The 25,462-nt window shown below is 37.3% G+C and overlaps 1 protein-coding gene across 1 annotated transcript in view; it reads right to left on the reverse strand.

The window, feature by feature from the left end:
* Positions 1 to 203: 203 nt before the first annotated feature.
* The window catches only part of fbxo10 (F-box protein 10), a 33,834-nt gene continuing 8,575 nt past the window's right edge, over positions 204 to 25,462 (reverse strand). The window contains exons 4-12 of the mRNA XM_062027254.1: positions 23,010 to 23,159; positions 18,583 to 18,719; positions 15,797 to 15,867; positions 12,090 to 12,242; positions 11,721 to 12,032; positions 7,802 to 8,112; positions 3,320 to 3,507; positions 2,413 to 3,250; positions 204 to 2,316 (exon numbers count right to left, since the gene is read on the reverse strand). Of these exons, the coding sequence (XP_061883238.1) occupies positions 3,070 to 3,250; positions 3,320 to 3,507; positions 7,802 to 8,112; positions 11,721 to 12,032; positions 12,090 to 12,242; positions 15,797 to 15,867; positions 18,583 to 18,719; positions 23,010 to 23,159 (1,503 nt within the window). The 3' untranslated portion in view covers positions 204 to 2,316; positions 2,413 to 3,069. The remainder of the gene's footprint in view (positions 2,317 to 2,412; positions 3,251 to 3,319; positions 3,508 to 7,801; positions 8,113 to 11,720; positions 12,033 to 12,089; positions 12,243 to 15,796; positions 15,868 to 18,582; positions 18,720 to 23,009; positions 23,160 to 25,462) is intronic.

The following is a 25,462-nucleotide window of genomic DNA, read 5'->3' on the forward strand; positions in this document are numbered from 1 at the left end:
TGTATATATGCGTGTGTATATATGTATATGTCCATGTATATATATATGTATATATATATATTAAGTATATGTGTCTATATGTATATGTGTGTATATATATATATATATATATATATATATATATATAAAAAACCATATATATATATACAGTATATATGTATTCATACATATATATTCCTGGCGCACTAATTGACTTAAAGAGTGCACTTGCTGCATGTCACGACGTTATAGATGGTAAAATGCATTTTTAGACAATATGATTTGCCTGAGTGGCTAGGAGACTGTAGAAAATGGACTAGTAAGGACAAATAAAATAAAAAATATATAATAATAAAAAAAATAAATATATATATATATATTTTTTTACTTGGGACTTCCAGCGGGGGGCCGAATCCGGCCCGCGGGCCGTAGTTTGGGGACCCCTGTACTAGAGTGTCCGCCCTTGAGATCGGTATGTTGTGAGTTCAAACCCCGGCCGAGTCACACCGAAGACTATAAAAATGGGAGCCATTACCTCCCAGCTTGGCACTCAGCATCAAGGGTTGGAATTAGGGGTTAAATCACCCAAAAATGATTCCCGGGGGCGGCCACCGCTGCTGCTCACTGCTCCCCTCACCTCCCAGGGGGTGATCAAGGGTGATGGGTCAAATGCAGAGAATTTGGCCACTCTTATTGTGTGTGTGTGTGTGTGTGTGTGTGAGACAATCATTGGTACTTTAACTTAACTGTTAGAGAAAACTAGAACACCTTAGAAATGGCTAGCTCTGGCTTTGGTTCTGCAAGAAAATATACACGATGAGCTCACCTTTTTTTTGGTTTGGTTGTTTCTTCATACACAAACACCGTATATTATTCTCTTGGGTTTAATGGTGTCACCAAGTACCAGGTGCGGGAGAGCGAGTGGAGAATGTTAACTTTCAGTTTCGAGCCCCACCTAACCGGGGAAGACGAGATGGACGAACGCATAAAAAAAGGGGGCGACTATTTTAGAGATGTGCTTTTACATAGTGAAAACCAATATCTAAGTTACATTTAAACCAGTGTGGGTGGCACTGGGAGCAGGTGGGTAAAGTGTCTTGCCCAACGACACAACGGCAGTGACTAGGATGGCGGAAGGCGGGCTCGAACCTGGAACCCTCTACCAACCGAGCTATACCGCCCCCAAGATGTAAAGTTAGGGCAAGTATAGGGTCAAATGTATATAAATGAGTTGGTTCCTTATTAATAAACCTGGGACAAATGTAGTTTGGACACACCTGGGGCCGTACTTATCAAGCTTCTTAGAGTGCCATTTTACACTTAAGTCCTGAGAATTTGCGAAATTTAGTCCTACTCTCAAACTTAAGAATAAAAGCTTTTTATCAACGTTCTTAAGTCTAAGAATCACTCCTACTCTCCACGATATTTAAGAGACCTTCAGAGGTGTCTTAAGTGGTTAGGAGTTGCCAGCAGGGGATGGCACTGAGGCGAGAGAGACGTGCGCGAACGTTCAGGGAACGGAACAATGTTGTTGTTTTTTTTATGACGAGCAGCTGATCAAACGGTATCGTTTAGACCAGGGGTCGGCAACCCAAAATGTTGAAAGAGCCATATTGGAACAAATATACAAAAACAAATCTGTCTGGAGCCGCAAAAAATTAAAAGCCATATTACATGTGTCATGAGATATACATTTAATTAAGAGGACTTAAAGGAAACTAAATTAGCTGAAATATAGCTACAAATGAGGCATAATGATGCAATATGTACATATCGCTAGCCTAAATAGCATGTTAGCATCGATTAGCTTGCAGTCATGCAGTGACCAAATATGTCTGATTAGCACTCCACACAAGTCAATAACATCAACAAAACTCACCTTTGTGCACTCATGCACAACGTTAAAAGTGTGGTGGACAAAATGAGACAGAAAAAGAAGTGGCATAAAACACGTCCTAGAAAGTCGGAGAAAGTCATACATGTAAACAAACTAAGGTGAGTTCAAGGACGGCCAAAATTAGTAGGACAAAACGGCGCTCGCCAAATACTCGAATCAGTGAAGAATGTTTAATACAAACAGTGTGATTTATAACAATTAGGGAGGTTTGTGTCATGTTTGTCCTCCTACAGAAACCATACTAAAACAAAAAAATGGATTTTTTCCCCCCTCATCTTTTTCCATTCTTCATACATTTTTGAAAAATCTCCAGAGAGCCACTAGGGCGGCGCTAAAGAGCCGCATGCGGCTCTAGAGCCGCGGGTTGCCGACCCCCGGTTTAGACAGAGCGGATATTATTTTTGTCACAGATTTAATACTTTTCGATTCCTTGTTGATTTCTGCATGTGTCGAGTAACCCCTGGCTGCAGCCCGCAGATCGAGGAGGGGCTTATTTTCAAGCCCCTCCTCGATCTGCGGGCTGCAGCCAGGGGCACTTGCATGTGTCTGCAGTGGGCTAGTATATATAGAGCCACCCACACCAGTTTCAAATTAGTTGCCTAATTAATTAATTGGAAAGAAAATGTTATGACAGTAGCGTATGTGTGTGGCCGTGAGGTGAGTGACGTCAGTGAGTGTGTGGGCGATAGAAGAGAGGGAGCGGTAGCGTGAGTGCCGGCGGGGACTAGTTTGTTTTGTATTATTTTGTAGTTTATTGTCAAAATATACACTCCCATTGTCCACTTAAATATTTCCAAGATATTTCTTTATTCTTAGACAAGGGATTCCCTTCCGTGATTGGTCATTTCTATGGACACAGAAATGACGTCACCTAAAATTGCGTTTACGGCACATAGTAATGTCGTAATTCAGCTCTGAGTGTGACACTTAAGATTCAGTCCTACACTTCGCTGAAAGTGTGAGTAAGACGCTTGATAACTAACTTTTAAGTGCAGCTTTCAGCGAAGAATTTATTTACTCTTAAGTCAACTCTTAGCAGACTTCTTAGGAGTAATTCTAAGAAGCTTGATAAGTACGGCCCCTGGTCTTCAAATGGTGATTAGTTTCACTTTATTCGTTCACATCTTTGTGTTTGACTTTGGAGGTTCCACAGTCCAGTCCTTCTTTGAGACCATGTTGTCTGGAGAGTGTCATCACAGGACGGAGCAGAACATGCTGCCGCTATGGCAACCGTTCTCCACGGTGGCGCTGATCCTGGTCGTCATGGAGATGCCCAGTCGGGAGGGGTACTGGGAGGAGGACAGTCCCGAAGGTGAGCTGGCCGGCGGACGAGGAGAAGGGTTTTCCAGAACCCAGGGTGGGACGGAGGTGCAGCTGTAGAACCAAAGCACATTAAACCTGGGTCAGAGCGGGGTGGACTAGACTGAAGGGTTGCCTAGTTACCTGCTGTCGTGTCGTGAAATACTGTTGTTGCGTAACACGCAGCTCTTGTTGCCGGGGTTCAGGTGGAGGAGACTCTTCTGGCTCTCAGGGTGGCCCTGGAACAGCTGGTTGTCTGACACCAGAGCTTTCACCGAGCCCAGCAGGGCGATGCCACAGCCCAGCGCTGGCTGCACTCGGTTGTGGAGGACCTGCGGGAAGGTTTGACTTAGACACGACCCTCAACTACATCTGCACAAAGTTGAAAATGACAACTATTAGGGAAACCGTAAATAGAGCAAAATAATAATGAATCAAAATCAATGTAGTAATGTGTAAATTGAGGTTGCACTGTACGTGATGACATCACTAAAAGCAGCACTGAGTCACTTTTACACCTGCGTAAGATATCAATAATATCGAATCATTGATACTCCATTCAAACCAATTGATGCGATTGGTTGCTGAGGGGATAATTCGATACAAGATCCTCAATTCAAAGTGATTATGATTGCTGAGGTGTCAAATTATTCAAGGAGATTCAATTCAAACCGACTGATCCGATTGCGATTCTTGAGGTGACGATTCGATTCAACATGATTCTCGATTCAAACCGATTACGATTCCTGCGGCGATGATTCGATTAAACAAGATTCTCGATTCAAAGTGATTGCTGAGGTGACGATTTGATTTAACACGATTCTCGATTCAAACCGATTGCGATTCCTGAGGTGACGATTCGATTCAATGTGATTACGATTCCTGATGTGACGATTCGATTCAACTAGATTCTCAATTCAAACCGATTCGATTCGACTGCGTTTCCTGAGGTGAGGATTCGATTCAACAAGATCCTCGATTCAAAGTGATTACGATTCCTGAGGGGACAATTCGATACAAGATCCTCGATTCAAAGTGATTACGATTCCTGAGGTGAGGATTCGATTCAACAAGATCCTCGATTCAATGGGATTACGATTCCTGAGGTGAGGATTCGATTCAACAAGATTCTCAATTCAAACCGATTCGATTCGACTGCGTTTCCTGAGGTGAGGATTCGATTCAACAAGATCCTCGATTCAAAGTGATTACGATTCCTGAGGGGACAATTCGATACAAGATCCTCGATTCAAAGTGATCACGATTCCTGAGGTGACTATTCGATTCAACAAGATTCTCAATTTAAAGTGATTGCGATTCCTGAGGTGACTATTCAATTCAACACGATTCTCAATTCAAACCGATTCGATTCGACTGCGTTTCCTGAGGTGAGGATTCGATTCAACAAGATCCTCGATTCAAAGTGATTACGATTCCTGAGGTGACAATTCCGTTCAACACGATTCCCGATTCAAACCGATTGATTCGATTGCCATTCCTGAGGTGATGATTCGATACAAGATTCTCGATTCAACATCAACTTCTATTCAAACCGATTGATCCAATTGCAATTCCTGAGGTGACGATTCGATATAACAAGATCCTTGATTCAACACTATCTTTAATTCGAACCGATTCGACTGCGTTTCATGAGGAGAGGGTTCGATTCAACAAGATCCTCGACAAAAAGTGATTACGATTCCTGAGGTGACAATTCAATTTAAGAAGATCCTTAATTCAACACTATCCTTGATTCAAACCGATTCGATTCAGCTGTGTTTCCTGAGGTGAGGATTCGATTCCACAAGATCCTCGATTCAAAGTGATTACGATTCCTGAGGTGACAATTCGGTTCAACACGATTCCCGATTCAAACCGATTGATTCGATTGCCATTCCCAAGGTGATGATTTTATACAACAAGATTCTCGATTCAACATCAACTTCTTTCAAACCGATTTGATCCGATTGCGATTACTGAAGTGACGATTCGATTCAACACGATTCTCAATTCGAACAGATTCGATTCGACTGCGTTTCCTGAGGTGAGGATTCGATTCAACAAGATCCTCGATTCAAAGTGATTACGATTCCTGAGGTGTAGATTTATTCAAGGCGATTCAATTCAAACCGATTGATCAGATTGCGATTCTTGAGGTGACGATTAAATTAAACAAGATTCTCGATTCTAACCGATTGATCCAATTGCCATTGCTGATGTGACGATTCGATACAAGAAGATCCTCAATTCAACATGATTCTCGATTCAAACCGATTGCGATTCCTGAGGTGACGATTCGATACAGAAAGATTCTCGATTCAACACTATTCCAGATTCAAACCGATTAATCCAATTGTCATTCCTGAGGTGAAGATTTGATTCGACAAGATCCATGATTCAAAGTGATTACGATTCCTGAGGTGACGATTCGGTTCAACACGATTCCCGATTCAAACCGATTAATTCAACAAGATTCTAAATTTAAAGTGATTGCGATTCCTGAGGTGACGATTCGGTTCAACACAATTCCCGATTCAAACCGATTAATTCAACAAGATTCTAAATTTAAAGTGATTGCGATTCCTTGCGATTCAGCAAGATTCTCGATTCAAACCGATTTGATCCAATTGTCATTCCTGAGGTGAGGATTCGATTCAACAAGATCCACGATTCAAAGTGATTACGATTCCAGAGGTGACAATTCGGTTCAACACAATTCCCGATTCAAACCGATTGATTCGATTGCCATTCCCGAGGTGATGATTTCGATACAACAAGATTCTCGATTCAACATGAACTTCTATTCAAACTGATTTGATCTGATTGCGATTACTTAGGTGACGATTTGATTCAACAAGATCCTCAACTCAACAAAATCCTCAATTCAACACGATTCTCAATTCGAACCGATTCGATTCGACTGCGTTTCCTGAGGTGAGAATTTGATTCAACAAGATCCTCATCTCAACAAAATCCTCAATTCAACACGATTCTCAATTCGAACAGATTCAATTCGACTGCGTTTCCTGAGGTGAGAATTTGATTCAACAAGATCCTCGATTCAAAGGGATTACGATTCCTGAGGTGACGATTCGATTCAGCAAGATTCTCAATTTAAAGTGATTGCGATTTTTGAGGTGACGATTCGATTCAGCAAGATTCTCAATTTAAAGTGATTGCGATGACTGAGGTGACGATTCGATTCAGCAAGATTCTCGATTCAACACTATTTCAGATTCAAACCGATTTATCCAATTGTCATTCCTGATGTGACAATTCGATTTAAGAAGATCCTTAATTCAAAACTATCCTCGATTCAAACCGATTTCATTCAGCTGTGTTTCCTGAGGTGAGGATTTGATTCTACAAGATTCTTGATACAACACAATTCACGTTTCTAACCAATTCGATCCGATTCTTGAGGTGACTCCTCCATTCAACACTATGCTCAATTCAAACCGATTTAATTGCATTTCCAGAGGATTCGATTCAACGCGATCCTCAATTCAACGTGATTGTGAATCCTGTGGTGAGGATTCGATTCAACAAGATCCTCGATTTAAAGGGATTATGATTCCTGAGGTGACAGTTCGATTTAAGAAGATCCTTAATTCAAAACTATCCTCGATTCAAACCGATTTGATTCAGCTGTGTTTCCTGAGGTGAGGATCCGATTAGACAAGATTCTTGATACAACACAATTCACGTTTCTAACCAATTCGATCCGATTCCTGAGGTGACTCCTCCATTCAACACTACGCTCAATTCAAACTGATTCGATTCGACTGCATTTCCTGAGGTGAGGATTCGATTCAACAAGATCCTCGATTCAACGTGATTCAGCTTCCTGAGGCGACGATTTGATTGAGCAAGATCCTCGATTCAAACCGATTCAATTCGACTGCATTTCCTGAGGTTACGACTCGATTCATCAAGATCCTCGATTCAAAGTGATTATGATTCCTGAGGTGACAATTCGATTTAAGAAGATCCTTAATTCAACACTATCCTCGATTCAAACCGATTCGATTCAGCTGTGTTTCCTGAGGTGAGGTTTCGATTCTACAAGATTCTTGATACAACACAATTCTCCATTCTAACCAATTCGATCTGATTCCTGAGGTGACTCCTCGATTCAACACTATGCTCGATTCGACTGCGTTTACAGAGGATTCGATTCAACCCGATCCTCAATTCAACGTGATTGCGAATCCTGTGGTGAGGATTCGATTCAACGTGATTCAGTTTCCTGAGGTGAGGATTCGATTCAACAAGATCCTCGATTCAACGTGATTCAGTTTCCTGAGGCGACGATCCGATTCAGCACGATTCTCAAATCAAACCAATTTTTGCAATGTATTATTTAGTCTAATAATCGTAATGAAACTTTTTCAAAACAGGTGACAGTCTAGAAAAACTCATTTTGGTTCCTTTTTTAATTTTATATGTGAAAAAATAGAATGGGGATGAATAAGAATCGCGATTCGGATGTGAATTGATATTGTTATGCGTTTAGTGGAGAAAAGTCTAGACAGCGATATAATAGAACCTAATCTATACTGCTATAAAGCTGCACACTGACTACTCGTATTGTCCCCGGAGAAGATTTGATCAGGGGTGTCACACCTTGACGTCGCCGTTCCCCGACACCTGGATGCCGTAGCCGCTGTTGCCGACCACGTCGTTCTCCAGCATCTGTCCCATCCCGCTGAAGTTGACGCCGTGGCCGTCGTTCTGGTAGATGCCGTTACCCCGCAGCTCGGCACGGCAGTCCTTCTCCACCGTCACGCCCCCTCGGCTGTTTTCCAGAACGCAGTTGGTCACCAGGCGGGTCAGCTGACTGCTCTGCAGCACGGCCACGCCCACGCCCCGGTTACGGTTCACCAGGTTGGCGAAAACGTTGAGCGGTTCGCTGGTTTTCACGTACAGCCCGACGGCTACACCCGGGGAGACAAACGCGTAATCAGGGGCGTCCAAACACACATCAAGGAAGGGAACAAGAAAAAGTTGACTTTAAAGCTGCCATGCAGGCTGTTTTTTCTTCTTTAAAGCAGTCAAAATAATAATGAATCAAAATCAATGTTATGCATTTTTGACTTATTTAAGGCTCAAATTACTTCACGTCAAATATTGCACTTGGAAATATTTTTTTGGGGAAAAATATTGCAAGTTTTCTTTGGGTAAAAAGGAATAAAACAAATTAAATAAAAACATTATGAAAACGTATGATTGACAGATATATCTGAAGCTAATCTGAAAGTAAAAATAAATAAATAAAATTAAAATAATGCATGGATTATTTTTAACACTTTCATCCCCAAGAATTTTAGTGAGATTTTTTGTTTTGTTTTTTCTCAAAAAATAATGAATCAAAATCAATGTTATGAATTATTGACTTATTTAAGGCTCAATTTACTTCACATCAAATATTACACTTTTTTGGGGGGGAAATATTGCATATTTTATGTGTTTGGCATGTAAAAAGGAAATAATTCTTTGAGGAAAAAAGGAATAAAACAAACAAAAACAAAATAAATAAATAATGAAAACGTATGATTGACGGATAGATCTGAAGCTGACGTAAGTGTTGAAAGTAAAAATAAATAAAAGTAAAATATGTACATTATTTTTAACACTTATTAGAATTTTGTTTTATTAAATTGTCATTACTCAAGAAATAATAATGAATCAAAATCAATCTTATGTATTTTTGACTTAATTACTCAAATTAATTCACATCAAATATTACACTTGGAAATATTTTTTTGGGGAAAAATATTGCACATTTGATGTGTTTGCCGTATAAAAAGCAACATTTTCTTTAGGTAAAAAAGGAATAAAACAAAATAAAATAAATAAATAATTAAAATGTATGATTGAAGGATAGATAGATCTGAAGTTGATCTAGAGACGTAAGTGTTGGAAGTAAAAATGAATAAATAAAATTAAAATAATGAATTCATTATTTTTAACAATTTCATCCCCAAGAGTGTGAGATTTTTTTGTTTTGTTTTTTTAAACCGTCCTTTCTCAAAAAATAATAATGAATCAAAATCAATGTTGTGAATTATTGACTTATTTCAGGCTCAAATTACTTCACATCAAATGTTACACTTGGAAAAAAATTTTGGGGTAAAAATATTGCACATAGTTTTCTTTGGGTAACAAAGGAATAAAACAAACAAAAATAAAATAAATAAAGAATTAAAATGTTTGATTGAAGGATAGATCTAAAGTTGATCTAGAGAAGTAAGTGTTGGAAGTAAAAATGAATAAATAAAATAAAAATAATGCATTAATTATTTTTTAACACTTTCATCCCCAAGAATTTTAGTGAGATTTTGTTTTGTTTTTTTAAACTGTCATTGCTCAAAAATTAAGTAAAATGTATACATTATTTTTAACACTTTTTAGAATTTTTGTGGGATTTTTTTTGTTTTATTAAATTGTCATTGCTCCAAAAACTTAACACTTTCATGAGTGGGGTCCTTTTGGATCTCCTATAATTTTTTGGGGATTTATATTAATTAAAATTGCCATTGCTCAAAAAATAATAATGAATCAAAATCAATGATATGAATTATTGACCTCTGTGAGGCTTAAAAGTTACTTCACATCAAATATTACACTTTGAAAAATATTGCATATTTTAGGTGTTTGTTGTATAAAAAGCTACATTTTCTTTGGGGAGAAAAGGGGAAAAAACAAACAAAAAAATATATAATGAAAACGTATGATTGACTGATAGATCTGAAGTTGATCTTGAGAAATGTATTGAAAATAAAAATATATATGACGCATATATGACTTACTTTTAACACTTTCATGAGTAAAGCTCTTTTGGATCCCCAAGAATTTTAGTGGGATTTTTTAAATAAAACAAAACAAAACACATTGTCATTGCTCAAAAAATAATAATGAATTAATATTAATTTTGTCTATGAATTATTGACCTATTTAAGGCTCAAATTCACATCCAATATTACATTTTGAAATATTATTTGGAGGAAAATATTGCATATTTTGTGTTGTTTCTGTAACAGGGTTTTGAAAAAAAGGACATAAAACAAACTACATCCAGATATCAACAGAGATCTGAAGTTGATCCAGAGCACATGTGTCAAACTGAAGGCCTGGGGGCCAGATGGGGCCCGCCACTTCATTTTATTTGGCCCTGGAAATAATATGTATCAATAAAGTACTGTAACTTTTCTTACTAAATGTATAGTCTTTCTATTTTGGGAGAAAACAAATATATATACTCCATGTAATCGCAAATGATGTTAACTTAAATATTGTCTAATTATGCAAAAATATATGATCAAACATTCAAACCATTTTTTAAATATAAATAAATACTAATAATAATGATTTCAAAGCAAATTATCTCTTTTGGCATTAACAGTAATTCACCGAAAAATCTACAGTTGTTGATTTACGGTAAAAAAAAAACTAAAAAAAATTGGCAGCTCAGGTGCCAAAATTATAATGTAAAATTGCAGGTTTTTTTTATTTACAGTAAGATAACAAATGTAAATTTTTGTTTGTTTTATTCCTTTTTTACCCAAAGAAAATGTGGCTTTTTATATGGCAAACACATAAAATATGCAATATATTTACCCCAAATTTTTTTTCCAAGTGTAACATTTGATGTGAAGTAATTTGAGCCTTAAATAAGTCAATAATTCACAACATTGATTTTGATTCATTATTATTTTTTGAGAAAGGATGGTTTAAAAAAACAAAACAAAAAATCACACAAATTCTTGGGGATGAAATTGTTAAAAATAATGAATTCATTATTTTAATTTTATTTATTCATTTTTACTTCCAACACTTACGTCTCTAGATCAACTTCAGATCTATCTATCCTTCAATCATACATTTTAATTATTAATTTATTTTATTTAGTTTTATTCCTTTTTTACCTAAAGAAAATGTTGCTTTTTATACGGCAAACACATAAAATATGCAATATTTCCCCCCCCCAAAAAAATTTCCAAGTGTAATATTTGATGTGAATTAATTTGAGCCTTAATTAAGTCAAAAATTCATAAGATTGATTTTGATTCATTATTATTTTTGGAGCAATGACAATTTAATAAAACAAAAAAAAATCCCACTACAATTCTAATAAGTGTTAAAAATAATAATAATGTTTTTCCATTTACAGTAATATACACTTGAGGTGAAATTATTGCAACTTACCATATTTTTTTGACATTTTACTTAAAAAAAATCTACTAATAAAATGCATTAAAAAATGGTGTAATAATAGTATTCACTGTTAGAAGCGAGCCTCTGGGGCCAAACATGTGGCCCTTTGACACCTCTGATTTAAGCGTTGAATTATTATTATTTTTTAATTAAAAAACAACTAATAGATTTTTATGATTGGGACCCTTAGGACCAAACTTGAGAGGAGTCCTAAAGTAAAAAAAAAATCTATGTAGTGGTTTTTAAAAATGAAAAAGATCAAAATGACCGCCGCATGCTTGGATTTTTCAGTGAAAAAGTTAGGACACCCCCGGTCTGCGTGCATCACCTCCATTGAAGCTCATACAGTTGCTCTCCACCAGCGCCACGCTGACGGAGCGGCGTGCCGAATGGCGCTCGTCCTCGCTGTCCAGGTCGCTGTCCCAGGCGAAGAGCTCCCCTTCCTCGTGGAGGTTCTCCTGCTCGTCTTCCTCCACCATGCCCCTCCTGTCGCCCTCGGGCCCCACCCAGTTCCTCTCCGTGTTGTCGGGGTCCTTCCTGCAGAAGACGGCCAGGCCGTACATGCAGTTGTGGGTGATGTAGTTGCCCACTAGCTGGGGGAGGCTGGATGACATCACCCACACGCCGCACCCTTTGTTGCCTGGTGGGACACAGGACAATACAACACTGCGCTCAAACACCACCGCGGTAGACCTACCGTACACGTGGTTTCCCTCGATGAGTCCGCGGCCGCGCTCGCCCACCACGATGCCGTCAGAGTAGCCCTGACAGATGTAGTTGTTCCTCAGGATGGGGTCGCCCTCCCTGCGGATGTCCACACCGCCCCACTGGTTCTCCTTGATCACGTTCTCTGGAATGGCAACTTTCAGTGAGTTCTGAGGGTGGGTCGCGGGGGCAGCAGCCTAAGTAGGTCAAGTGTTGTTGTTTTTTTTTCACAAAATGGTATCGCTTTCAAATTCAAATAGTACTGACCCGTTTATATAAGAATTAACCTATTTTTTAAAAATATGCTGCAAAAAGAGATTTAAAATTTTCCATTTTTTGTAGTAGTTATACGGCTGCTTATATTTATGGCGTAAAATTCATGTTGATTGCTAAAACAAAAAAAAATAATTGTGCGAGTGACAGGAAGAAAAGCTCCAGACCCCCCCCAAATAAGAAAATGCGTCTATTTGAACAAATACAGTATTTTTATTAATATTGCTCAATTAATGTTGTGCCATCTTGTGTCATTTCATCCAAATGAGATCCAGTCAAAAAAATAAAATTCACTTTAACTCAAAATTTTAACGAAGTATGAATCATTTTAGTTGAAAAAACCCCAGAATTTTTTAGCCATCAGTTTGTTTGTTTTTAAACTATATTAAACAGAACTATTATAAATGAAAATATATATTTCTTCTTTTATTTACTGATATATTTAGCGGGTCTCTGTGTCATGGCTGCATCTCTTTGGGCCACTGGTGTGTGTGTGACAGGAAGAAAAGCTCTAGATTCCCCCAAAATATAAGAAAATATGTCTTCTATTTGGACTAATACAGTATTTTTATTAATATCGCTCAAGGAAGTTTGTGTTATTTCATCCAAATGAGACCCAGTCAACAAAATAAAATACACTTTAACTCAAAATTTAAACAAAGTATGAATAATTTTAGTTGAAAAAAAACCCCAATTTTTTAGCCATCAGTTATTTTTTTTAAACTATATTAAACAAAACTATTATAAATGATATTTCTTATATTTACTGATATATTTAGCGGGTCTCTGTGTCATGGCTGCATCTCTTTGGGTCACTGGTGTGTGTGTGACAGGAAGAAAAGCTCTAGATTCCCCCAAAAATATAAGAAAATATGTCTTCTATTTGGACTAATACAGTATTTTTATTAATATCGCTCAAGGAAGTTTGTGTCATTTCATCCAAATGAGACCCAGTCAACAAAATAAAATACACTTTAACTCAAAATTTAAACAAAGTATGAATAATTTTAGTTGAAAAAAAACCCAATTTTTTAGCCATCTGTTATTTTTTTAAAAACTATATTAAAACAAAACTATTATAAATGATATTTCTTATATTTACTGATATATTTAGCGGGTCTCTGTGTCATGGCTGCATCTCTTTGGGTCACTGGTGTGTGTGTGTGACAGGAAGAAAAGCTCTAGATTCCCCCAAAATATAAGAAAATATCTCTTCTATTTGGACTAATACAGTATTTTTATTAATATCGCTCAAGGAAGTTTGTGTCATTTCATCCAAATGAGACCCAGTCAACAAAATAAAATACACTTTAACTCAAAATTTAAACAAAGTATGAATAATTTTAGTTGAAAAAACCCCCAATTTTTTAGCCATCAGTTATTTTTTTTAAACTATATTAAACAAAACTATTATAAATGAAAATATATGATATTTCTTATATTTACTGATATATTTAGCGGGTCTCTGTGTCACGGCTGCATCTCTTTGGGTCACTGGTGTGTGAGTCACAGGAAGAAAAGCTCTAGATCCCCCAAAAATAGAAGGAAATATGTCTTCTATTTGGACTAATACAGTATTTTTATTAATATCGCTCAAGGAAGTGTGTGTCATTTCATCCAAATGAGACCCAGTCAACAAAATAAAATACGCTTTAACTCAAAATTTAAACAAAGTATGAATCATTTTAGTTGAAAAAAACCCTGAATTTTTTAGCCATCTGTTATTTTTTTTTAACTATATTAAACAGAACTATTATAAATGAAAATATATGATATTTCTTTTATTTACTGATATATTTAGCGGGTCTCTGTGTCATGGCTGCATCTCTTTGGGCCACTGGTGTGTGAGTCACAGGAAGAAAAGCTCTAGATTCCCCCAAAATATAAGAAAATATGTCTTCTATTTGGACTAATACAGTATTTTTATTAATATCGCTCAAGGAAGTGTGTGTCATTTCATCCAAATGAGACCCAGTCAACAAAATAAAATACACTTTAACTCAAAATTTAAACAAAGTATGAATCATTTTAGTTGAAAAAAACCCCAATTTTTTAGCCATCAGTTATTTTTTTTAAACTATATTAAACAAAACTATTATAAATGATATTTCTTATATTGACTGATATATTTAGCGGGTCTCTGTGTCATGGCTGCATCTCTTTGGGTCACTGCTGTGTGTGTGACAGGAAGAAAAGCTCTAGATTCCCCCAAAATATAAGAAAATATGTCTTCTATTTGGACTAATACAGTATTTTTATTAATATCGCTCAAGGAAGTGTGTGTCATTTCATCCAAATGAGACCCAGTCAACAAAATAAAATACACTTTAACTCAAAATTTAAACAAAGTATGAATCATTTTAGTTGAAAAAAAACCTGAATTTTTTAGCCATCTGTTATTTTTTTTAAACTATATTAAACAAAACTATTATAAATGATATTTCTTATATTTACTGATATATTTAGCGGGTCTCTGTGTCATGGCTGCATCTCTTTGGGTCACTGGTGTGTGTGTGACAGGAAGAAAAGCTCTAGATTCCCCCAAAATATAAGAAAATATGTCTTCTATTTGGACTAATACAGTATTTTTATTAATATCGCTCAAGGAAGTGTGTGTCATTTCATCCAAATGAGACCCAGTCAACAAAATAAAATACACTTTAACTCAACATTTAAACAAAGTATGAATAATTTTAGTTGAAAAAAAACCCAATTTTTTAGCCATCAGTTATTTTTTTTAAACTATATTAAACAAAACTATTATAAATGATATTTCTTATATTTACTGATATATTTAGCGGGTCTCTGTGTCACGGCTGCATCTCTTTGGGTCACTGGTGTGTGAGTCACAGGAAGAAAAGCTCCAGATCCTCCAAATACAAGAAAATATGTCTTATATTTGGACTAATACAGTACGTTTCTTTAGCGGGTCTCTGTGTCATGGCTGCATCTCTCCGGGTCAGCGGTGTGTGAGTGACAGGAAGAAAAGCTCCAGACCCCTCCAAATATAAAACATTCTGTCTTGTATTGGGACTAGTATGGTCTTTTTATAATATCGCTCAAGGAACATGATGTTTTCTTGTCATTTCATCCAAATGAGACCCAGTCAACAAAATAAAATTCATTTTAATTTAAAATTCAAGTTGAAAAAAAAAAACATCGGAATTTTTCAGTCACCTGTTATTTTTCAAAAGTATTATAAATAAAAATATATGATATTTCATATTTACTGATCAATTTAGCTGGTCTCGGTGTCACGGCTGCATCTCTTCAGGTCACTGGTGTGTGAGTGACAGGAAGAAAAGCTCCAGACACCTGAATTGAATCCACCTTATATCTGGACTAATATGATATTTTTCGTTAATATCCCTCAAGCAAATCCTTCATGTCTTTCATGCAACAACAACATGAATATTTGACAGTCACCTGCTATCAGCCCTCTGCCGTTCTCGTTTATAGCGATGCCAGCTGCCTGCCCTTGGAAGATATGGTTCCCGCTAGGAGAGAAGTGGAAGATCAAGGAATGAGTCAAATCTCACTCATGCCAGGTTTTATTTGATACATTTGTGTGGCCATTTTTAGACATAACCTAAATGAACGGCATGTTTTTAGCTTCTATGAAAAGCGGGGCACTCGTTGCCAATTCACTTCCTAAGCACTGCCAGTGATCGATACAGAAATATCGATACCGCCGACACCAGATCGTTCTGCTCTAAAATAGATTCCTAAATCAAAATATCGATACTTTTTATACTTGAGTTGTTTGAGATACTTCTTGTTAGTGAATTGGGACTTACCGTAAATTACAGACTACAATACTTAATTAATATGTCAAAAAATATATGTATATTTTTGAATGAATTGCGATAGTTGATGTAGATGAGTGTTTTTCAACCTTTTTTGGGCCAAGGCACATTTTTTGCGTTGAAAAAACCCGGAGGCACACCACCAGCAGAAATCATTAAAAAACAAAACTCCGTTGACAGTAAAAAGTCGTTGTCGCAATTGTTGGATACGACTTTAAAGCATAACCAATCTATATAGCTCTTGTCTCAAAGTAGGTGTACTGTCACATCACCCCCTGATTTATTTGGAGTTTTTTGCTGTTTTCCTGTGTGTAGTGTTTTAGTTCTTGTCTTGCACTCCTATTTTGGTGTCTTTCTCTTTTTTTGGTATTTTCCTGTAGCAGTTTTGATGTCTTCCTTTGAGCGATATTTCCCGCATCTACTTTGTTTTAGCAATCAAGAATATTCCAGTTGTTTTTATCCTTCTTTGTGGGGACATTGTTGATTGTCATGTCATGTTCGGATGTACATTGTGGACGCCGTAAGTCTTTGCTGTCGTCCAGCATTCTGTTTTTGTTTACTTTGTAGCCAGTTCAGTTTTAGTTTCGTTCTGCATAGCCTTCCCTAAGATTCAATGCCTTTTCTTAGGGGCACTCACTTTTTGTTTATTTTTGGTTTAAGCATTAGATACCCTGTTTCCGACATCTACAAAGCAATTAGCTACCTGCTGCCACCTACTGATATGGAAGAGTGTTACACGGTTATACTGTGTTGAGACTCAACAGCAACACACATTATTTGCAGACTATAATTACTGCTTTGCAAAAAATATGTTTAACCTAAATAGGTGAAATTAGATAATCTCCCACGGCACACATTGATGCCGCGGCACAGTGGTTGAAAAACACTGATGTAGATGATCTAAATCTGCTGTACAGATTTACTTTAGAAAAGGGAAGTGTCGGATACTTCTCTTGTCGCCTTATTTGTGTTTGACTAGAATTTTATTCATCAAAACCAGTTTTCTTTTAATTAATATAAACAGTTGTCAGAGCGGTTTATGTATATTTTATGGAGGAATGTAGTTCATCATAGAACTGGCACCCAATGTTATTAAAAAGCATTGATTTTGAATCGAGAATCGATTCTGAATCGAATCATTACCCCTCAGAATCCAATGGAATCGTGTGGTGCCCAAACATTCACAGCCCTAATAAGCTGCTACTTTCCCACCTACGCTTTGTACTCTGCGGCTTATAAAACAACGCAGCTAATTTATGGACAATTAATTAACAAATAGTTATTTTTCAAAAACTGCGAAAAAACCCTGAATAGTTGTGAAGTGAATTATATTTATATAGCGCTTTTCTTGACTCAAAGCACTTTTACACAGTGAAACCCAATATCTAAGTTACATTTAAACCAGTGCGGGTGGCACTGTGAGCGGGTGGGTAAAGTGCCTTGCCCATGGACACAACGGCAGTGAATAGGACGGCGGAAGCGGGGATCGAACCTGGAACCCTCAAGTTGCTGGCACGGTTACTCTACCAACTGAGCTATACCGCCCCTTGTTTTTGTGTTATTGTTTGTGCTACGGCACCATCTTTAAGACAAGTTCGCTCATTGCGGATCCTGTCACGCCCTTCTGTTTAGACTGAGCCTTCAACCGGAAGTAGAAGTGTCATTCCATCGCGTTACTCATCACTCCAAGCGACTTTTGGAAGTTTTACAATACAACTAAAACAATTCTTACTTACTAAAGCGTCCCGTGTGTGATGTCTGTAGGAGTGTTTTCACGCTTATTTGTACACGCTGTCGTAATGTAATTAAGTCATTTGCATTAGCTAATATGCTAGCATATTTGTATCGTTTCAGTTTCACAAATTCCTCAGTAAATCCACCAAAACGTCACCGGGGAGTCTGTTTAGCTGATTGGAGAGCTAGCTTGTGCAGCTAGTGTGTCCGTGACGATGACTTCCGTTTTGTTTGATCATCCGTTTTACTGCCCTGTTTGGAAACGGTTAACATTTCTGTGTAAATAACTCATTTCACAACGTATATAACTGCGGTATATAGTCCGGACATTTTTTCCGGAAACTTCGTGGGTGCGCTCTGTACTCCGGAAAATACAATACTTTTTAATCTAATAGTAGTTTTTATTAATTCATCAATTCAATGCTCTTATAATGTTACTTATTTCCTTTTGTTAGGGTTTGAAACACCATTTTCGTGGACGTTGTATTATTTTCTTTCCTTTTTTTCCCTGTTATATTTAGCTTGGCTATATTTTGCTGTTCACGTCACTACCTCAAATACTAGAGTGTGAAATAAATAAACAAAAATAAATAACACAATCAATACAATATAACAAATAACTATTTTTATGCTATGTTACGATTTGAAATACACTACTTTTTTTAAACCCACCAGACCACCGGGTTCCCGCTGAAGAGGATGTACACGCCTGCTTCCTTGTTGTTATAGATGTGGTTGCTTCGAAGCGAGCCTTTTCCGTTGCCCAGCACCACAACGCCCGAGCGCAAGCCGCTGTGGATTTTGTTGCACTGAGGAGTGAAACCAGAAGGAAGACACGGGTCACTTGCGTGCAGAAAAAGAGCAATTCCATTCTAGGACTCAAATCCAAAATGAGGTGCGAGTACAGAACTGAAATCAAACATGCTGCCGATACCATCATCCATGAGTGAGATTGGCCGATACTCATCACTAGGGGTGTCGGAAATTTTTCTATTTTTAAATTAATCGCGATTCTTATTTGTAACGATTCTTAATCGATTAAAAAATTATTATTTGTTTTAAATCTGTCTTGTCCAGCCACTTTATTAAATGTTTGGGTAGAATTAAATTCACTTTTAAGTGATATAGAAACGTATCTATTTTATGAAGGAATGTCGTTAATCACAGAACTGGCACTGAATGTTATTAAAAAAGTATCGAGAATCGTTTTGAAATCGAAAATCGATTCTGAATCGAACCTAAATATTCACAGCCATATGTAATAACTGTCAATGTTTCAATGTATTTATTGACAGTTTAACAATATCAACACATAATTTAAGACAGTTCCTTATATATATATTTTTTTTTATTACATACAATTAGAGATGTCCGATAATGGCTTTTTTGCAGATATCCGATACTCCGATATTGTCCAACTCTTAATTACCGATTCCAATACCAACCGATACTGATACATACAGTCGTGGAGTTAACACATTATTAGGGCTGCAACAACTAATCGATTAAATCGATTAAAATTGATTATAAAAATAGTTATCGATTCGTTGGATCTCTGCTACGCGCAGAGGCAATTTTATTTTTTTTAATTTTTTTAAAATAAACCTTTATTTATAAACTGCAACATGTACAAACAGCTGAGAAACAATAATCAAAATAAGTATGGTGCCAGTATGCTGTTTTTTTTCCAATAAAATACTGGAAAGGATAGAAATGTAGTTTGTCTCTTTTATCCGATTATTAATCGATTAATCGAAGTAATAATCAACAGATTAATCGATTATCAAATTAATCGTTAGTTGCAGCCCTACACATTATTATGCCTAATTTTGTTGTGATGCCCTGCTGGATGCATTAAACAATATAACAAGGTTTTCCAAAATAAATCAACTCAAGTTATGGAACAAAATGCCAACATGGCACTGCCATATTTATTAGTGAAGTCACAACGTGCACTATTTTTTTTAACATGCCTCAAAACAGCAGCTTGGAATTTGGGACATAAATGATAATGATAAATGATAAATGGGTTGTACTTGTATAGCGCTTTTCTACCTTCAAGGTACTCAAAGCGCTTTGACAGTATTTCCACATTTACCCATTCACACACACATTCACACACTGATGGAGGGAGCTGCCATGCAAGGCGCTAACCAGCAGCCATCAGAGGCAAAGGGTGAAGTGTCTTTGCCCAAGGACACAACAGACGTGACTAGGAAGGTAGAAGGTGGGAATTGAACCCCAGTAACCAGCAACACTCCGATTGCTGGCACAGCCACTCTACCAACTTCGCCACGCCGAGAGAGCATGAGGAGGTTGAGGTAGCGGGGGGTGTATATCGGAGCGTCCCGGAAGAGTTAGTACTGCAAGGGGTTCTGGGTATTTGTTCTGCTGTGTTTATGTTGTGTTACGGTGCGGATGTTCTCCCGAAATGTGTTTGTCACTCTTGTTTGGTGTGGGTTCACAGTGTGGCGCATATTTGTAACAGTGTTAAAGTTGTTTATACGGTCACCCTCAGTGTGACTTGTGTGCGTGAAAAGCCGTAGATATTATGTGATTGGGCCGGCACTCAAAGGCAGTGCCTTTAAGGTGTTTTAAAAAGTCATACATTTAACTTTTTGAAACTGATACCGATACCGATCATTTCTGATATCACATTTAAAAGCATTTATCGGCCGATATTATCGGCCATCTCTAGTAATAACTGTCAATGTTTCAATGTATTTATTGACAGTTTAAAAATATCAACACATAATTTAAGACAGTTCCTTATATATATATTTTTTTATTACATACAATTGTATGTAATAAAAAAAAAAAAAAAAATATTTGATCAAAACAGACCAACAGTACACGATAGGGATGTGACATTTAACTGGAGACGTGACGTTCACAAACGAATCGAGTCTATTTGAACGGTTCTTTTAAGTGAACGCCAAGAACCCGATCGCGTTTGGAAACCAATTTTATTAGGGGTGTAAAAAAAATAGATTTTATCAACTGGATTTAAAATTATTATTCTTTTTTTTAATATGTCCGTGCCTTATTTGTATTTGACTTTATCAAATGTTTGCGTAGAATTTTATCAAACAAAACCTGTTTTCTTTTAAGTAATTTAAATTTTCCTAAAACTCTCCTGAAGGAATCAATAAAGTACTATCTATCTATCTATATAGAAACTTATCAGAGATGTTTATCTATTTTATGGAGGAACGTAGTTCATCACAGAACTGGCACCCAATGTTACCAAAAAGTATGGATTTTGAATCGGGAATCGATTCTGAAACGAATCGCTACCCCCAAGAATCGAATCAAATTGTGTGGTGCCCAAACATTCAACACCCTAGTTTTTTATGTCCATGCAGATACAATGTCACCCGACTGGCAACTGGACTACAAAAATGAAACTTTTTTAAAAATGATTAAGTACGTTGTTTAACGAGATTGTTGCGCCCTACAAAGTGTTTGTAGTCCAAGTATTGTGGTCATTACACGCCAGCTGTTTGATTGTAACATTCATCTTTATTACCATATTTGGAGGCGTTGAAATCGCCATGTAAAATCGCTAATGCTAATTGTAGCCTGTCTATGGCAAATCCAATGTGAATTAGCATCTGGAAGAGCGGAGCCTTTCTTTTAGCATACTTGCTTTGTTGCGGTTGAAAATTGCTACGTTACTTAGAACTGCTGGACTGATTGTTTAATTGTTTAGTCTGCGGCCGGACGTGATGTCACGTGCGACAAAAGGTACCGAAATACGGCGCCGTTTGATTTCACGTGAATCAATACCTAGTAGTGCCGACGGAATTTGGTCGGTGCCTAATAAAAGTACCGAATTCAGTACCCATCCCTTATGGCACAGGTGTCAAACTCAAGGCCCCGGGGGGCCGGATCTGGCCCGCCACATCAATTTGTGTGGCTCCCGAAAGCGTGGAAATAATGTGTAAATAAAGTACCTTATCCTTTCTTAATAAATGTATCACAAAAATAAATGTACTGCGTACAATTACATGTATTTACACTTTAATCGTCTCTCATAATAAAACAAAATATTATATCATCATACATTTCAAAACAATGTTATTATTTATCCATCCATCCATTTTCTACCGCTTGTCCCTTTCGGGGTCGCGGGGGGTGCTGGAGCTGATCTCAGCTGCATTCGGGCGGAAGGCGGGGTACACCCTGGACAAGTCGCCACCTCATCGCGGGGCCAACACAGATAGACAGACAACATTCACACTCACATTTACACATTAGGCCCAATTTTTCAAATAAAGATAAATACTTAAATATCTGCTTGACATATGATTTCAAAGCAAGTAATCCAACAAAATGTTCATGTAAAATTTTACAGCAACATTTTTTTTTTTACAGTAAAATCCACTTTCAATATAGAGTAATAATACACTATAAAACACAACCCTAGATTTTACAGTATAAAAACTTGCATGAATTTTTACGTAAAAAAACAAACAGTTGTACTGTTTTTCCATTCCATTTAATTTAATGTATTTTTTTATTTTATATGCTGTAAAAAAACGTTTTAAAACGGCAAATATTACGGTAAAATTGTGGCGACTGAGCTGCCAGTTTACAGTACAATCTAAAGATTTGGTTTTGTACAGCGTACGTAAAAAAAATACATTTTTTATATATACACATTTATATTCATACTGTATATTATTCACTGTTAAAGCGGCCCTCTGAGGGCAACCATAACTACGATGTGGCCCTCCATGAAAATGAGTTTGACACGCCTGCCTTATATGGAGACACATTGGCTGCTAGTTGCTTGTCAGCCGGAGGACTAAAGATCAATCAATCAATCAATCAATCAATGTTTACTTATGTAGCCCTAAATCACGAGTGTCTCAAAGGGCTGCAAGATATATTGTGTCCGCCAGAGAAGGTCTGCGTTTGTGACCGGCATTAAAAGGCATTAATCGACAATGGCGATCACATACTTTTAAAAACATTAAGTGTTGGGACCGAACAAGCCACATCCGTAGCTCTTTAGTGAGTCATGTGCACAAAACCACACATGCAGAACTCTCTAGACGATACTGACATTTTTATGACAAGAACGTTGTACTTACCACAATGATGGGGTTGGCGCCTTTCCTAATGTCCAGCCCGGCCTCCCCGTTTGAGTGGATGTCGTTCTCGGCGATGAGTCCCTGAGCCGACAGACGCAGGAACACGCCCGACGCTCGGCACTCGCACACCTCGTTCCGCCGCATCACGATCTGTGAGAGGGGTTGGCGGGAGAGAGCTTCGTTGGGCTAGTTTCACAGAGTCAACTTCAATTCTGTCAGACAAAAGTGTACTGGGGTAGAACTTTGGGGGATGCAACCATAGCCACTTTTTGGCGGAAATATGCCTAAAAAGTCACAAAAACTGTGGAACTGGCATCATGCATGACATCGAATAGGTTCTTGATCGTGGCGGTGCGCCAAGGCTAAATAAATGCGTTCACACTTTAAAAATGAGGGTTTGTTTAAGTGAAAACAAAAGTAATATGTATTGTAGCCTGCAGAAAAAGTCACAAAGTCAGACGCTCTTTTTAACTTTTTTTGCCAATTTATGCGGAAAACCGGCCCAATTCTTGCACATACGGAATATTTTTAGTTTTAGTTCCATTGTGTTCCTTCAGTTTTCCATTAGTCGTTTTTAATAAAGAAAAAGTGACAACGGCATTCTTTTTGTGTTGTTTCCGTTTCACAAATTCCTGAGTAAATTCCCCAAAACGTCGCAGTGGAGTTATTGAGTCTGTTTAGCTGATTGGAGAGCTAGCTTGCGCAGCTAGTGGGTCCATGACCATGACTTCTGTTTTGTTTGATCAGCCGTTTTACTGCTGTGGTACAAACACCGTTTGGAAACAAGGTATGTAAATAAACATTTACGAAATATTTATGTGTAAATAACTAATTTTCACAACATATATATCTGCAGCTTATAGTCCGGTGCAGCTAATATATGGGGGGAAACTATTTTCTAAGGAAATTTAGTGAGTGCTGCTTATATACCGGTGCACTCTATACTCCGTAAAATATAATACTTTTTCGTTGGGCTTCGTTGGGCTAGTTACACAGAGACAAAAGTGTTTGGGCGATGCAACTCGGAATTATAGCCACGTTTTAGGCGAAAATATGCCTAAAAAGTCACAAAAATTGTGGAACCGGTACCATGCATGACATCGAATGGGTTCTTGATCGTGGCGGTGCGCCAAGGCTAAATAAATGCGGTCACACCTAGGGATGATACTCGAAACCGGTTTTCCCGGTTGTTCGATAAGAAAATAACCGACTCCTCGGACTCGAATCCCTTTTTGAGAACCGGTACCCGTTATCGAGACCACTATAGTAAAGAAAAGAGTTGGTTCTTTATTCGAATCCCTCGGAACGAATCCCGTCCCGACCAGAAATGCTCCGTGGGACATCACAAGAAATGACGTCACGTAGCTCAGTCATTAGGCGCAGATAGCGAAAGCAGGAAAACAATGGACGGGAAAAAGCTCTCCAAGGTGTAATAAAGTTCAAAACAAAAGGTATAATCCAATGAATAATTTTACTGAGAGATTTGAGCAGGGTACAAACACATGACGAACACTTTTACGACCCACCAGAAACATAGCAACCAGGCTAGCAACGTACCTCCTTTACGGCAGCTGTCGCAACGTTCTTAAAGCAACCGCAGCACATACATATATATACAACACATCTCCCTTTTTTAACTTTTGTTTTTCACACTGTATATGTGTTGTCTGTCTAATTATAAATAATGCAGACGAGGCGTGTTGGCTGAGTTCTTGACGTTTACTTTCACGGGTGACGACATGCAACAACACTTTTCGGGGCTACCGCGCATGCTCGTCACTCCCGTTGCATGATGGGTAGTGTAGTTGTTATATTCCCTAGCTCGTAACATCTTTCCCCCTATAAAGAAATAATGTTAACTCAATAAAGTGTATTTCTTTTTTTAGCTTTAACTTTTCATTTTTTAGCATTGTAACTACATTTGCAAACAACTTTTCTCTTCATAGAATTTTCTTTCTTTAAAGTGCAAAAATGTCAAAGCATCATAAACAGTTATGTCAAATAGCAGCAGAAGTGCACTTTTTGGAGAGCTGTATTATTTCCAGTTTTGTGCCCAAGGGACTGATTTTATTTAACACTATATTATTATTTATACACCTATAGTGATCACAGAGACAGCTTGTTTTTGTGTTACTGTATATATTTGTTTTTCTGAAAAATCCCACTTAATATACTTTGGGTAACAACAGTCAATGTTTATTTATTTTATTTTATTTTTTTAGGGGGGTAACAGTCTATATTTATTTATTTATTAGATTAAATTGTTTTCTTATATAATAAAAGTGAGCTTTTGTTAAACCAAATATTGTGTGTTTTTTTCCATACACAACAACCTATTTGGACTCGATAAGAGAATCGATAAGGAATCGGTTCGATAAGAGGATTCGATAATAGACTTGAACTCGATAATTTCTTATCAAACATCATCCCTAGTCACACCTTAAAAATGAGGC

The sequence above is a fragment of the Entelurus aequoreus genome, linkage group LG18, assembly GCF_033978785.1.
Source record: "Entelurus aequoreus isolate RoL-2023_Sb linkage group LG18, RoL_Eaeq_v1.1, whole genome shotgun sequence".
Classification (NCBI taxonomy): Eukaryota; Metazoa; Chordata; class Actinopteri; order Syngnathiformes; family Syngnathidae; genus Entelurus; species Entelurus aequoreus.